Consider the following 16134-nt stretch of genomic DNA (forward strand, 5'->3'; position numbering starts at 1 on the left):
CAGATTTGCTGTTGTCCGGCGAATAAGTTGCTCAAACAACTCCCGGACGGTGTCAGGAATTCGGACCATCGGGATGCCTTGCACGTTCTGAGGCAGCCGTTCCATATCTATACTGGCCCGGAAGGTAATCTCCTCGGCCTGATATTTATGGTTCCGTCGACGAGACTTCTCTGTGAGTACAATCGCCTCATCAATCTGGAAAAAAAAATAAGTTTCAGTAATAATCAAACATTTTCAAAATACATTATTTTAATAAATCATGCAAGAAAAGAAAAATATATACCGATCGTTCATTCGAAGCAGCTATATACACAGGGCCATGAGCTGATGAGGAAGAAGACTAAAAATAAATAAATAAAAATAAATACATTCATTTTCTAGTTTTATAAAAATATTCTAACAGAATCATAACGAAACGAAAATTTACCTCAAATCCGGAACCCACATGATAGTACAGGGGCAAAATCAGGGGATTTTCCATGAAAATTTGATCCACTTCATCTAATAACTATCAAAATAAAAGTGGATTCATTCAAAATAAAATCAGCTCAAATGGTAAAATACATTCAGAAAAAAAAAAGTACGCTACGAAAATACGTGTAAAAACTTACATCGTCATCAGAATCACGGAAAGGACAATCAGAATCTTCAAATAACACCTAACAATTAAAAAAAAAAAGTAGAATAAATAACGTGTTTAAAAAAATTCGTGTTTAAAAATGGTAATCTAAAAATAAAGTAGAAGCAAAAAATATACTTACATTAGATGCAGAAGAAACTCGTTTAGCAGACATCGTATAGATAAAATGAAAATGGCGCAAAAGAAAAATCACAAAAAGGCAAGAAAACGTTCGCTCAGCAACAACAACAGTAGAAATGATTGCATTGACTTATGACTTGACTTATGACTTACTTTTTTCTGGTCATTAACTACTAAAGAGTTTTTGCCAGTAGATCGCATTAACGTGCACTAGGCAAAGATATTTTCAAATAAATGGTACTAGGGAAGTACCAACACCCGTGGGCGAAGAAAATTCAGCTGCGTGAGCAGGCATATCTTAATACTTACGAAAGTAGGCGTTTATCATAAAAATTGTGCAGTGGTAAGCAATGGCATTAAATTGAAGCATGTAGGCAGGTTCAGTGAGTTGTATGGCAAATGCAGGTGGTGAGCTCTATATAGCCAGTAAGAGTGCAGGATAAGCAATAGTGAGACATCATGAAAATGGCGCGAAGACAGTTTGAAGCTGTGAATGGCATAAGAGTTCAAAGTCCTTCAGAAGTATGCAGTAGTTAGATAGGCCGTAAAAAGTTCAAAAGTTCGTAGAATCATACGATAAAGTAAAAATTCATACAAAATAATTTTAAAAAATGAAATAGTAACATAAAAATCTTGAATAAAAAATTTTCTTGATTAACATTAGTATAAGATGCAACACAAATAAAAGGATAGAGTCCAATTAGAGTTCAAGTAAATTTTAAAATTAAATTTTACAAGTTACCACCATAACGAATTGTGATGAATTGTCCTTGGGCGTTTGACAGTATATTCAATTGTTGGATCATAATCCAACATTTGTTTAATTGCGTTATATTGACTATGCTTCATCTTCTCGAAGAAGTTGTGAGCTGTCATGAGTATAAAGTTATGCACAGATGGAATATCCAGGTCGTTATGAATTATAGAGTTTCTCACGTACCAAGGTGCATTCACAATGCTACGTAGAATTTTATTTTGAAGTATATCCAATTTTTTGCGCTCAGTTTTATTGGCGATTGCCCATGCCGGCACTGCATATAGCATGATCGGTCGAATTAGAGATATGTAAAGCATTTTCTTTATTTTTAGACTGAGCTTCGATTTTTTGCCGATAATAGGATAAATTGCGATGTAGGCTGCATTTGCTTTGTTTAAGATATAAGAAATATGATCTTTGAAGTTGAGAGATTTATCTATGTAAACACCTAAATATTTATAGGAATTAGCTACAGGGATTAGAGTTCTATCTAAGTAGATATCAGTATTAACTCTTAATCTTGTTTTGTATCTCCGATAGAGCACAATACAACATTTAGAGGCGTTGAGCTTAATTTTCCAAGTCTTGCACCAGTGATTGATCATATTGAGATGCATTTGTAAATTACTTAGAGCGAGCTGGGGACTTCTGGATTCAGTCAGTACTACAGTGTCGTCAGCATATTTGAGTATTTTCGTGTTGAATGGGTGCGGGAAATCATTGATATAAACATTATAGAGCCGGGGGAAAGAACGGATCCTTGCGGCACCCCGCTATGAATTCTTTTTCTGACAGATAAGGCGTCACCGCAGCGAACTTGAAAAGTCCTGTTTTTCAGATAGGAACTAATGAGTTTTACGAAACTGTTTAGAAGCATAAAATTATTCAATTTATGCAGGAGGCCTGCATGCCACACTCTATCAAAGGCCTTTTCGAAATCGAGATAGCATGCAGCCACCCCGTTTTTCTTAGTAAAGGCTTGCGAAACAAATTCCACCAAATTGAGAATTTGATGAGTCGTGCAGTGTCCACTGCGGAAGCCGAATTGCAGATCATCTATTAAATTGAGTCTTTCGAGATGGTTAGTGAGCCTTGAGCAGAGGATTTTTCTCAAATACTTTTCCTAATGAAGGTAAAAGACTGATAGGTCTGTAGGAAGTGACGAGTTTAGGATCTTTCTTTGGTTTTAAGATATTGACTATTATGGAGTGTTTCCATTGCTGAGGGAAATAATTATTTCGGATGCAGGCATTAAAAATATTGACTATGTTAGTAATACAACGTCTAGGAAGAGCTTTAAGTGCTTCATTGCTAATCTGATCATAGCCTTTGGCTTTCCTTGGCTTGAGTTTGTGAATAATTTCTCTTACTTCTTTTGGTGAAGTAAAGGGAATGAAATTTGTTATAGGATAATTGTTAATACTGTCAATAGTAAAATTAACTTCTTCTTCTTGGGAGTTATTCTCAGGCGGGTGAGGTTGAAATATTTTCTCTAATTCATTAGCCATTATATTAGCAATCTCGTCCTCAGATTGATAGGAGATTCCCATGTGATGAATTGCATGAGTTTGATTTGGTCTGCTATTTCTTAGAGATTTAGCAATTTTCCATACTGCTTGATCTTGAGGATCCAGGTTTGATAGGAGAAAGTCCCATTTTTTGTTTCTGAATTCCATAATTTCCTGCTTGATTTTCCTGTTTAAAAAGTTGATGTGCCTTTTGGCACGAGGGTCTGCGGACCGCTGCCATTCCTTATGTTTTCTATTCTTCTCTGTAATAATATCTTTTATATATTTAGGAAGGGAGAGAAAATTAGTGCTTTTGCAGGGATAAGTCGCATTATTGATTGAATCTTTCATTTTAGTGGTGAATTTATAAATTTCATCTTCGATATCACCGCAATGATTATAATTATTTCTGCAATTATAGTCTTTCATAGTATCAGAGAATTGGGTCCAATTTATCTTAGTTCTGTGTTTCTTTAACGGGGGATAAAAGCCATAAAAGTCGAAGTTCACTGGAAGATGATCAGAATTTAAGTCCGTTATTACTTCTAAGAGAGGGGTATGAGGAATATTTTTAAGAAGTACAATGTCCAAAACTTCGCCGTTTCCGTTAGCACCAAATCTTGTTGGAGAAGTGGGAGCAATTTATCTTAGTTCTGTGTTTCTTTAACGGGGGATAAAAGCCATAAAAGTCGAAGTTCACTGGAAGATGATCAGAATTTAAGTCCGTTATTACTTCTAAGAGAGGGGTATGAGGAATATTTTTAAGAAGTACAATGTCCAAAACTTCGCCGTTTCCGTTAGCACCAAATCTTGTTGGAGAAGTGGGAGCAGCAAAATTGAGGTCGTTGCTAATTAAATAGTTATGTAAAATGTTTCCATTGCTATTAGATCCTCTAGAATTCCAAGCATTATGCTTTGCATTCAAGTCCCCTGCGATGATAGTCGGGAAGTTGGTGGAGGTTAAGATATCCAGGTCATTATTAGTCATCAGATTATTAGGAGGATTGTAAATAGAAATAAATAGGTAGGCTTCATTTAAAGCAGTATAAATGATAGCTGAAGTAAATTCGAGCAGACTATTGTGAGGAAGATCATATTCAGTATGCTTCAAGTGATTTTTAATGATAATTGCAGTACCACTCCATCTACTTCGGGTTCTGTCTTTCCTTATAATATTGTAGCCGTTTATTTTAAATTTATCGCAAGCTTTAAGGTGAGTTTCACCTATCATCATGACATCAATGTTGTACTTATCCAAGTAATCTTTAATTTCTTGATATTGTTTTATGACACCGTTCGCATTGAAATAGGAAATTTTTAAGAAGCTATTGGTAGCTGAAATCATCGCGTTTATATTGCTATGAGGTCTAAAAGTCATAGTCTAAAGAAGTGAAATATTCAATTGCGGCCATTCCGACCTCGAGTTTACCCATGATGTTTTTTGCTTTTTTAAATTCTGTAAAGAATTCTTTCGCTTTTAGGAGTTGTGTTTTTATCCACTCAAAAAATGAAACTTCTTTAGCTTCGCTTTCTTGTTTATTTTTGTTTTCCTTTTGAGTTGTCCAGCTTGGTTGATTTTTAGTATTTTCGTTTTCCGTAGCTCCAGGGAGAGAAGGAAAATCTTCTTTATTTAATTGAAATTGTTTCTGTTCATGCTTTCTCTCGTTTTGATTGCTCTTATTGAAGACTCTTTTGGGTAGGTTATCCGGATGGTATTTACATTCCTTCGAGTTGCTCGGGTGGCAATCGCCTCACAGAACGCAGAGCGCTGGTAGTTTGTCCTTGTTCTTCTTACAGGTGTAAGTTTCGTGCGGTTCGGCGCATTTAAGACACCTAGGTTTGTAATGACATAGATCTCGAGTGTGTCCGTATCTCTGGCACCTGTGGCATTGCACAGGGCCAGGTCTGGATTTGTAAGCACGGACTATGACGTCTAATCCACGAAGTTGCTTTATTTGGTAGATTTGTTTACCCTTTTCGTTTCTTTTGACCTCGACTAAGAATATAGGTAGTTTAACAATTTTTCCTTCTCGGAATCTTTCGAGCTGACGTATCTTTTCTACAGGAATTCCGTGTTCAGTGAGTTCTTTGTGAATTATTTCCACGTTTGAGTTTCTAGGCAGTTTCTTAATTACTACTTTGATTGGTTTTTCGGAATTAATTTTGTATGTGTGGAATTGCACACCTCGTTTGGCCAGAAACTCCGTGATTGCGCGATAGTCATCTTTATCCCAGACTTTGATGTTGAGTGTATCTCCTGTGAGATTGCCTTTGACTTTTTTTACTCCTAAATTTTCGATTTCCTCTTTTAACGTATCCCAGTTGGCTGTAAAATCTGAGAGAACAATTGGGGGAATATGTCCAATGCTTTTTTTGGCGAGAGTAAATCCTGCGGACTCTGAGTTCGATTCCTGCTCCATGCGGTCATCGTCCTGTAGGTCATTGAACTTATTTTTCTGTACGGGTAGTTCAGCTTCCGATGAATTTGAATGCGTTCGTTTATGCGTGATGCGGGGGGTTTTAAACCCGTCGCTGTCAGTAGTAATTTTCTTTTTCTTATTCTTAGATATAGTCGAACGCTCTATATTTTTTGCATCGCTTTTTTGTGTTTTATTAGATGCTTTTGCCTTTAACATAGCATCGCTTTCGTTGTTATTTTCCATAATGGAATTGTTTGTTTGATTTTTATGCATGACGGCCAGATTTAAGAATGCGTCGTAATCTTGAATGATGCGTTCAAGTTCCGCTATACGTTTGAGATCATCGCTAGTTTTGTTTTCAACTGAGTTGAATTTAAGGAGATCAGCAATAGCTTGCTTTTTTAGGGTTGTGTAAGAGCTAACATTGGGTGGGAGATTAGCTCTCTCTAAGTGTATATTAATTCTACCGAAGGCTTGTTCGGCGGCTGAGATTTCATTATCTAAATTTGCGGATGGCTGACACTCACTCATATTTCACCGAGGTAAAGCATAGCGAGGGAATCAAAAAGCAAAAATATCTTACCTAAATCCAGAGCAGCAGTTTCGGTGAAATACCGGAAGGCTTACTCCAAAGAAAAGCAAAAATATCCAAATGGATGCGCAGACGATGCGTTGAAAAACCCGATCTGGACGCGATTAAAAAGGCAACCAGCTCAAAGCAAATTCCAACTCAGAATGATTGCATTCGTCAACGCGAGCGAATAGATAGGCGATGTATAAGAAACAAACACGCTGATTGGCTGAAATAAGATAGAAAATATTAGTGAGAATCTGATTGGTTGTTAAGATTGTATACGTGCGCCACGGCGGATGTAGAAAGCGTGAAGCGGTTTCGACAGGCTGCAACGTGAAAGAGATGACGTTTGCCTGTTTCCCCCAGCCTCCTGACGTCATGGTTGTTTTTCTACTCAACGCGATAATGTGACCTAGCTTGTAAGGTCTCGTTGGCATAGTGGTTTGGGAAATCGCCTTCCAAACTAAAGTTTGCGGGTTCGAATCCCACTCGTGGAGCTATTTTTAAAATTCAATAAAATTTAATTAAAGGTAATAATTAAAATAATAACGTAGTAAATAATTAAAATACTTATTAAAAAGAGTAAATAATTAAAATTAATGACATACTAAATAGTTAAAAATAATTAATCACATGTCAAATAATTAAAAATAATAAATTAAAAGTGATGTTATTTCAAACACGTAGTTCAAGATACTGTTGCCATAAAACCTAAAAATATATGTTCGTTGCCACAAAAAATAAAAACTTTGAGACATAAAATCGTTGCCACAGAATCAAAACGAAACTTTGAGATGTCATTCCGTCTACGTCATTCCTTCCATCTACGTCATTTCCGGTTGTCACGTGATTCAAGATGGCGGCGACCACGACCCTTTTCTGTGACGTCACTTCCGCCTACCGAGTACCTCCGCTTACTACTCACATATCTACAAGAAAAAAATAGTTGCCATGACTTTTGCCCCAACCCACGTATTATTACGATTTTTGTATTCATTTAGCTATGTTTAGTAGAATTAACTAAAATCGTTTTATATTCCCGTGCAATGAAGCACTAGACTTATTTGAAGAGAAAGCTACGGCGGAAAAGTTAAAATACAGGATCTTGCGCATTTAATAAATAGATAGTATCTCGTAATTATACTCTTTTGCTTTCTAGAGAAAACTTAGGAAATTACGAAAAGCTTCAGCTGGAGGAAAACATCTCAATTCAGTTGCTTATTATTTGTTTACTTTGTAAGGATTATGTTAATTTTATTAACAGTTAAATTTTAAGTTCCTTTCCTGTCAAATTCTTAACTTCAACTTACTACTTCCGGCCAGAACGTAGTTTTGGAATTTGCTGAATATTTAATGAGAAAGAGTGGTATTTAAACCACGAAGTTACTTACTGAGACAGAGAGAGAAACAGAGTTTCTGAACTACGCGCGTCTGCCTTTTTGGCCGCTCTCTCTCTCAAAGCTGTTATACGCTCGGCCGTACTCAGGCCCTTGCTAAGCTTCGTAATAAAATAAGTTAAGGGGCCAACTCTCATTGAACCTTGATAGCTTTGGCTATATTTAGTTGGTTAATCTTAGTTTTAGTTTAATTCTTAGTCTTTTAAGTTCAAGTCCAAAGTGCGGACTTTATTTGTTCACTCCCAGGCGGAGTTTTGTTAAATCTTATAGAAATAATAACGGGTTATTTACTCTTCTCTCTTGTTGTTTCCTGTCTTCGAACTCTAGCGATTATTCGCTTATCAGTTCCTAGGTTCCTCACTTCCAACATTAACTTAGAATTTCAAGTGAGGGACCTTACAACTTAGTTCTTGTTATTGATTGTAGCGAATTCGCCATGAGATCGGATTAGCTTTCTCAGTATTTTTTTAATTGAGTTCTATTCAACGTTTTAGTAGTTCAAAGTATAACTACTGTGAGATATTGCGATATTGTATGAATATCTCTGTGGAAATTTCAGTATTTTGTTTTATTTGTTGTCATAAGAATAAATTTTATTCACTTTTCATTGGACTTGTGCATTCAATTTATTACGAACCCGTACGTTCACAACATTTTTTGGTGTCAGAAGTGGGATTTTTAGTGCCAGTTACAAGAGCGATGGAAGAACAATTCAGGCAATTGATGACTGCGTTCTAAGAAAAGATGGAAGGGGCTATCAACTCTGTTAAAGAAGAAATCAAAGCGAGACAGGAATCCGTTAAAGTAGAGATGAAAGCAGTCAAAGCCAAGATGGATGCTGGTCAAGGGGAGATGAAATTGTGCCAAGAATCTGTTAAAGAAAGCTGGAAGCTGGTCAAGTAACTTTTAAAGAGGAGATGAAAGCCCTTCAAAATAGATTGAAGCAGGTCAAAAGGAAATTAAAAGAGAAATTACCTGCGTAATAGAAAGTTCGAGGCTAGAGAAGACAGAACAGACGCTGTCGAAAATAAAGTCGGACAAATTGAAAAAAAAAGTTTCTTCTGTAAAAGAACAAATAGAAGAGAGAGTTTCTGGCGTGGAACAACAAATTGATGACAAGGTTTCTGCAGTCGCTAAAGAAGTTGATAACTAGAGCAGACGCAGCAGATATTCTTCAAACTCTCCCAGAAAACCAAACGCTAGATTTCGAAGCTCTTTCGAAGCATTGGAAAGAAATGTTTGAAAGACTACAGCAGGCTTCAATTAAAATCCCGTAGTAGTAAGCCACGGTACTCGGGTGACGGAAGTGACGTCACAGAAAAGGGGGCGTGGCCTTCGCCATTTTGAATTTCTCCGGAAGTGACGACACCAGTGCCATCTTGTATCACGTGATGGAATGACGTCATGCATCGTTTTGTTTTTGATTCTGTGACAACGATCTTTTCAAAGTTTTTATTTTTTTATTTAAAGCAACGACACCATTTTTCAAAGTTTTTATTTTTTGTGGCATCGAATATATATTTTTAGATTTTGTGGCAACGAACTCTTGAACCACGTGTTTGGCATGACATCATCCATTTCTTGTTGGGGCATGTTATTTTACAAAATGCCGTCTGCCGTATCACACCTTTGTATGCCTCCGCTCAGATGTATGGATACTTTTCTGTGAACCAATCAGATTCTTTGAAATATGACCTCACCGTCTCTTAACCAATCACCGTTCAGATGAAATAAAGAGTTCCTACCCGATATAAGGTTATCTCGAGCAACTTTCCGCATTTCTTTCCTGCCTGTCGCCCTGAGTGTACGTACCTGCTTTTGCTTAGACAATCATTCTTCACTGCTTCGAATGGATCAGGCACGAAACCACAGAGAGGTAAGTAACTTTTTGAAAATATACTGTTTTTAGATTTTTTAATCTAAAAATAGTTGAATTTGCAATATGTGCTTAATTTGTCTTTACTTTTTTTCAGATGGAAAACCTATTTGAGAAAGAACCTATGCCTTTGAACGATAAAGTGTTGAGCCATGAAGACGCACCCAAGATGTTCCAAGAGAATCTGCTAGCTCTTGTGCGAAAAGAAAAGCAGAAGAAACAACCCATTTCGAGAAAAAAAGTACGTATTTGCGAAAAGCTTATATATTAAAGTTGATATTGTATGTGACCCCATTTTTATGTGTTATATACTAACTGATTTAATTTTTTTTCAGCGCAAAGGACTCTTCACCGAAGAGGCTATTCCAGAGGAGCTCACTCACATGGGAAACAATGTCTTTGTGGGACCCAGCATTTACAAGGGAAAAGTGACTGTGCACATCCGAGAGTATGCGAAATATGGTAAAGCTTACTATCCGACAAGATGGGGAGTGAACTTTGAGCCGTTGTGTTTGAATATTCTCGTAACCAACATGACAGTGGAGGAACCAGACCTGCTGACACTAAATCTGGAGTTGCCCAAGAACTTTGTGGTCACGTATAATAAGGATTCTCACTTCACTCTGAAACAACTTTCTGCTCAAGGAGATGAAAAAGTAGCCTCAGCATTACAACTACGCAGTGGGAAGAACTGATGACCCACTTTAGCCGTATCAGTGACATTGTCACCAACCTCGTTTATCAAAACATGAACTTTTGTGAAGCCTACGAAAGCAAATCCGACGAACCTGTTAAGGAGGAAAATCTGCCCCAGTCCTCGACATTTCTATGAGAAGAGCACGCCTCCAAACCATTCTAAAGATGTCACTTGAAAAGCTTCTTAACCAATAAGAAGAACTAAAATATCCCCAGCGCAAAGATTGTGAAGAACTTGTTCATAAGACAGAAACTGTGAACGCCATTACTCTGAGATTCAATGCTGTTGACATCGCCAGACAATTTTACGGAAATATTTGGGGTGAAGAATCCTATTTAATGTTACTGAAACCTGCTCACTACATTACCAAGGACTTTTTAAAATCTGTGCGTTTAAATCATGTACTCGATGAAGTAAGACACACATTTTGTACTACCAATGGTGTCTTAGGTATTGAATACTATGAATATTTGTAAATTAATTAGGATATTCAATAAAATGTTATTTTGTTTTACAATGTCCTCATGACTGTCTTCAGGTTCAGACCTTATTTAAAAGAATTAATCTGTAATGAACACTAAGATAAAATTTAAATATACCTATTGAATACAAACCTATTGATTTTTATAGAGTATAAATATAATTGTTCTTAAACATATAAACCAAGGTTATAAACCAAGGCAAGGAGATAAGAAATATTCATTTAAATTCCCATTATCTTGTCTTATACAAAAATCCTAGAGATAAAAGTCAAATCATGCATTTAGCTAGACAAATGTTCCCCGGAAAAGTAAAGGCCTTTCAAGAAATTTTTCAGGATGCTACTTCAACTCCATTTAGCTATTTGTTGATTGATTTAAGACCTGAAACAAGTGAAACGCTTCGCCTTCGCACAGGCATCTTTCCTGGGGATAAATACTATGTCTACCAGCCCCGATAGTTCATTTCAGTTTGAGACGTCGAATGGCTAATATGTCTTCTCCCATCGTGATCGATTTCGAAGGTTTTCAGTGGATGCCTCAATGTTACATTGTTAAAGAATTAACTTTTTACTCCGTGCATGAAGGATATCACAGTTGCTGGTGATTTTTACTCCCTCAGCCTTGGAAAAAATTACCACGATCTCAGCAAAAGTGTTTTGCTTGGGTCACAAGAAATCGTCATCATGTGAATTTGAGTGAGGGTGTTTGACCTGATACTCATCTTCGTATTATTTTGCAATATTTGTCATCTATTTATTCTGTCATATACGTGAAAGGATTAGAAAAGAAATTATTTTTAGAAAATTTATTATGTAGAGACATCATAAATCTAGACTGTCCTAAGATAGAGAATTTAAAAAAGAAAAGTTCTTTAACATGTTCGATTCATGCAAAAGGATTTAATGGCTGTGCTTTAACCAAAGCGGCTGCATTTGCTACCTATATAAAAGAAAGTGTGCAAGAAAAAGAGCTCATTTGTCATCAGAATGTCTCATCTGAAGGATGTGGATTATCTAAAACTATTAGGAAAAAGTCGAATAAAAGCAGCTGTACTGAAAAAGTGTCCGAATCATCTCATCAAATCAGTTTGTGAGTGTGTTTTAAATCTTCTAAAAGGAAACGTACCCATCACCAAACGCGTCAAAAATCGACTCGCCCCTTTTAAAAGAACTTTAAGAAAACTAGCGGACAAAAAAATACCTCTTTTTAAGAAAAGACGTGTTTTGGTTCAAAAAGGTGACGGTTTTCTATCTTTCTTGATTCCTGCAGCAGTCAGTGTCTTATCCTCTCTTCTCCATGGAACACAGTAAGAAATTTGCCTTGGTACCGCTGGATCGTATCCACCAGTTTGAAGATGAAAATTTGAGTGATTTAGATACCCAAATTCAAAACATCTTAAAAAAGAAAATGCACGATGAAGAAAAATCCAAATTGTACATCCAGGTTCTGCAAAAGTATGTTACGTTTCTTCATGTGAATGCGTCTGAAAAACAACCGTCTGAACAATTTTCTGAGACAGATGTAGAAAAGGAAATTTTGCAGACTGTTCCTGTGAAACAAAGAACGGCACAGAAAATAATGGATTTCCTAAAAGAACATCAGATTTCCTGGACACACAATAAAGAACTGATTCTGGACGGTATTGTGTTTTCTGGGTCCAACGTTGTTCAACTGATAAACTTTCTGTTGAGAAATAGAACTGAAAGACCTACTGCCTTTGAACAGTTTAAAAATGTACTCAATGTAAATAATTTCCCTCAAGACTTTGTGAAAAACAAACATTTAATGAATGTAAAAACTATGTATGCTAGACCTAAAAGAAAATCCTCTTCGAAACTATGGTTGAAATTGTAATGATATGTTCATAATAAAAGTTAATTTCTGATTATTTGTGTTATGTTTTTCTTTGATAAAGTTAATATATAAAATCATTTTTCCTGATTAAACTAATATATACATAATCATAACCATTATTTCTAAAAAAAATATTAAAAAGAAAACTTACCTTTTATGAAATCCTTTTCAAAAAAAAAGAACAACACCATAATTTTCAAACTTCTGTTTATTTTTTTTGTTCTAAATAAGTTTTTACACACATATGCATGATATTGTGCATATGATCTTTTTACATACAAACCTTTTTTATACATACAATACATTTTTACAAAAGTCGTTTTCAAAAACCAAATGGTAAGGTGGTAAAGTCTGATTGAATCACTCTTTTGTCCAACACAACTTTGTACATTTTTGTTTCGGGTTTATTCACAACTTTTCTTCTTTTTGGTTCTCGGGTAATTTTGGAAGGGTTGTGCAGAGCTATGACATCCTTTTGGTCCAGACTACATACCAGACTTTTGACGGCTTCAAAATTTAAGAGCTGGGAATTTCGGAAGTTCAACGAAAATCCTCTGACTTTGCAACAAGTTTTCCCAGTGGCCGTCTGGTACGCATAGTTTTTCGGACCTCCTGAAAAAAAAATAAAACATGGTGAGAAAAGACATAACAGAAAAAATATGCATTCAACATTTTTTTGGTACATATTAAATAAGGAACTCTTTAAAGGCCCTTACCTGACACGAAGGTTTTGATGATATCTCCATCCAATTCGTCTGTAAATTCCCCTAAGAAGTTACCCAAGGGAGGATCATTGCGACCATTGGTAGCGTAGATGATAGAGTCTGTGTCGTGATACAGGACGTCTTGACTCAGCTTCTCCATTTCACTGTACAGCTTGAGGCGAGCCCAAGCTGTAGTAAACGTCGCTAGAAAAATGTTGGTCGAGGCATCCTGCGGCACAAACTCCTTGGCAGACTCCCATTGTATTGCAGCCACCTCAGGCGTGGGCAAAAAGACATCTTTGATCTGAAAAGAATAGAAGAGTCATGAGTTCACAGCTCAAAATACATGAAGTTGGTCGAAGTTTATAGATGAATAAAATTGATAAGAAAAACTTACTTTTTTAGTAGGATCAGCCATCATCTTATTAAAGTCCGGCACCGTATGTACATAGGTAAGCTGTCCTTTGTTGACGTTCATACCCCATCTGAAAAACAAAATCCAACATAAATCATAAGGAATTAAAAAAATAAAAATGTTTACAAAAATTTAAGTACAAAAGAAATCATCTTACCTGCCCCAAAAGCTATTCAGGGCCAATTTGGCAATTTGGCGACGCCCAGGGTTTTTGGAAATCTTTCCTGCGTCTAACTTGACGCCCTCTCTTTCTTCATACGAGCCCACCAGCGGCCGAGCGGTAAAGTCGCTGAACACTGGTAGTTCGAATCCCGCGAACGGGCTGGCTGCATGGGTGTTTTCGTGGTTTTCCTCATGTGTAACGTGTACACGAGCCAGTTTCCCTTAGAAAGTCCTCCACGAAGGCATCCCTCCCCTTAGGCAGATAGCCCTCGTGTGCTTTGCCATAATTAAATACACACAAATACACACTCTTTCTTCATACTGGCGAATATACTTCAGTCTGGCTTCTTCCGTCACACACTCCGAAGGCCATCCGCTACTTTCCTGCTTGATCTTCAGAAAGAGATCAATGTAGGAACGAAACAGGGAAGTAGACGATTCTTTGAAATGATACACTTCGTAAATCTATAAAAAAAAAGAATAAATTTCAGTTATGACAAATGATTTTAAATAAATTTGGGATATGACAAACAATTTAAATAATCTTTGAATACTTAAGTAGTAACCGCAGATACTCGGTAGGCGGAAGTGACGTCACAGAAAAGGGGCGTGGTCGCCACCATCTTGAATCACGTGACAACCGGAAATGACGTAGATGGAAGGAATGACGTAGACGGAATGACATCATCAAAGTTTCGTTTTGATTCTGTGGCAACGATTTTATGTCTCAAAGTTTTTATTTTTTGTGGCAACGAACATATATTTTTAGGTTTTATGGCAACAGTGTCTTGAACTACGTGTTTGGAATGACATCACTTTTAATTTATTATTTTTAATTATTTGACATGTGATTAATATTATTTTGTTATTTGATTAATTTTTAATACGTCATTAATTTTAACTTTTTAATTATTAACTATTATTTTTAACTATTTAGTACATCATTATTTTACTTATTACCCTTAATGAATTTTTGTGGAAATTAATATTATTTTCTCTGAATTTTAAAAGTAACTCCACGGCTGAGATTCGAACTCGCTATCTCTGGGATAAGAGGTCTAGCGCTTTACCGCTCGGCTACCCGGTCCTGTTATCAGATTTGTTATTTGAAACCCTCTTTTGTCCTTTGACTTTTTGCACCATTGATGACATAAGGCTGAAAGTCTGAGCATGCGCTTCCTTTGTTTTTACACGACGGCTAGGATTTCTTTTGGCTTCTTAATCATTACTTTATTCATTGCTGTTTTAAATGTAAGACTTTCCCACAGTTTAATTTTTTTTATTATTAAGATATTTTTAATTGTTTTCATTTTTCATCTTATTCTTACTATTTTTTTAGTTAATTTATTAATTTTTTATTTCATTTTTTTTCCCTTTCCCAAACATAAATTTTATTTTTAACTTTCGCAACTTGACGTTTACTTCCACAAAAGTGAACTTAAATTTTCTTTTTACTTTTTATCTTGCAAAGTTTATTTTTTTATATTTAATTTTCTTTTTGGTTTTACAAAAGTAATATTTATTTTTACGAATTGAATTTTTCCTTTTCACTTTTTTATTTTGCAAAAGTTTTTTTTTTTTTTTTTTTTCGAAATTTTTTTCCTTTTCGTATTTTTTCCTTTACTTTATTTTAATTTTTTTTCTATTTAATTTTCTTTTTGGTTCTACAAAAGTAATATTTTTATTTACGAATTGAATTTTTCCTTTTCACTTTTTTATTTTGCAGAAGTTTTTTTTTCCTTTTCGTATTTTTACTTTACTTTATTTTAATTTTTTTGTTTAAACTTTTTTTGGTTTTACAAACTTAATTTTTCCTTTCCGCTTTTTATTTAGAAAAAAGGTGTTACTACATTTTAAAATTAATTTTTTTTTTACAAAAGTAATATTTAGTTTCATAATTTTAATTTTTTTGAGTTTTTTTGTTTACACAAATGTTTTTTTTTTTTTTTTTTTTGTTACATTTTTATTTTACCCTTAACTTTTTTCCCTTGTTTTAAATACAATACGATGTTACATTTCCATTTCTCCAAAAGTAAACTTACCTACATTTCTCTGTCTTTGAAATTTTAAGCTGGAATTTACATGCATATAACTTCACTAGATAATATTTTCTGTAACATTAAGCCAATATACACAATGCTCTTTCTATATAGTTTAACTGGAATACTACATTTCTTACTTTTTTACTACTAAGTTGGAGATACTCAGAACTTTTCCTTCTAATGCATTGTACTAACTATTAATGACTGTATTAACTTTTTGGCCAACTATACAAAACTTTGTTGATTCCCTTTTACACGTCTTACTTTTATTCAAAGGATTCACCAAACTATGTCTGACAAATGTAATTTTTACACTTTCCATTTACACATTTACCTTTATATTTAACTTATAAAACATATTCATGCTGTATTTCTGATTCCTTTTCCCCATAATAAATACACACTTACACATGTTTCTTTATTGTAAGACTTACTAACTTTAAACAAATCTTACAAGGAGCAATAAATTTTCATGGTATGAAGCCC

General features: G+C 35.2%; 2 protein-coding genes across 2 annotated transcripts; one reads left to right on the forward strand and one right to left on the reverse strand.

Annotated features, from left to right (window-relative positions):
- The first annotated feature begins 9219 nt into the window (after positions 1-9219).
- Positions 9220-10506, forward strand: LOC146996945 (uncharacterized). Its single transcript, XM_085817936.1, has 3 exons — positions 9220-9292; positions 9390-9533; positions 9628-10506. The coding sequence occupies exons 1-3, from the start codon at positions 9266-9268 to the stop codon at positions 9985-9987; spliced, it is 531 nt and encodes a 176-aa protein (XP_085674062.1). The 5' UTR covers positions 9220-9265; the 3' UTR covers positions 9988-10506.
- Positions 10507-12647: 2141 nt separating this feature from the next.
- On the reverse strand, positions 12648-13189 carry LOC146996946 (uncharacterized). The gene is made up of 2 exons (XM_085817937.1): positions 13042-13189; positions 12648-12937 (listed from the first exon to the last, which is right to left on the reverse strand). Exons 1-2 carry the CDS (start codon positions 13187-13189, stop codon positions 12648-12650), a joined length of 438 nt encoding a protein of 145 aa, XP_085674063.1.
- Positions 13190-16134: the final 2945 nt, after the last annotated feature.

The sequence above is a fragment of the Stegodyphus dumicola genome, chromosome 6, assembly GCF_044657685.1.
Source record: "Stegodyphus dumicola isolate Sdum_Otavi_A_Nest chromosome 6, ASM4465768v1".
Classification (NCBI taxonomy): Eukaryota; Metazoa; Arthropoda; class Arachnida; order Araneae; family Eresidae; genus Stegodyphus; species Stegodyphus dumicola.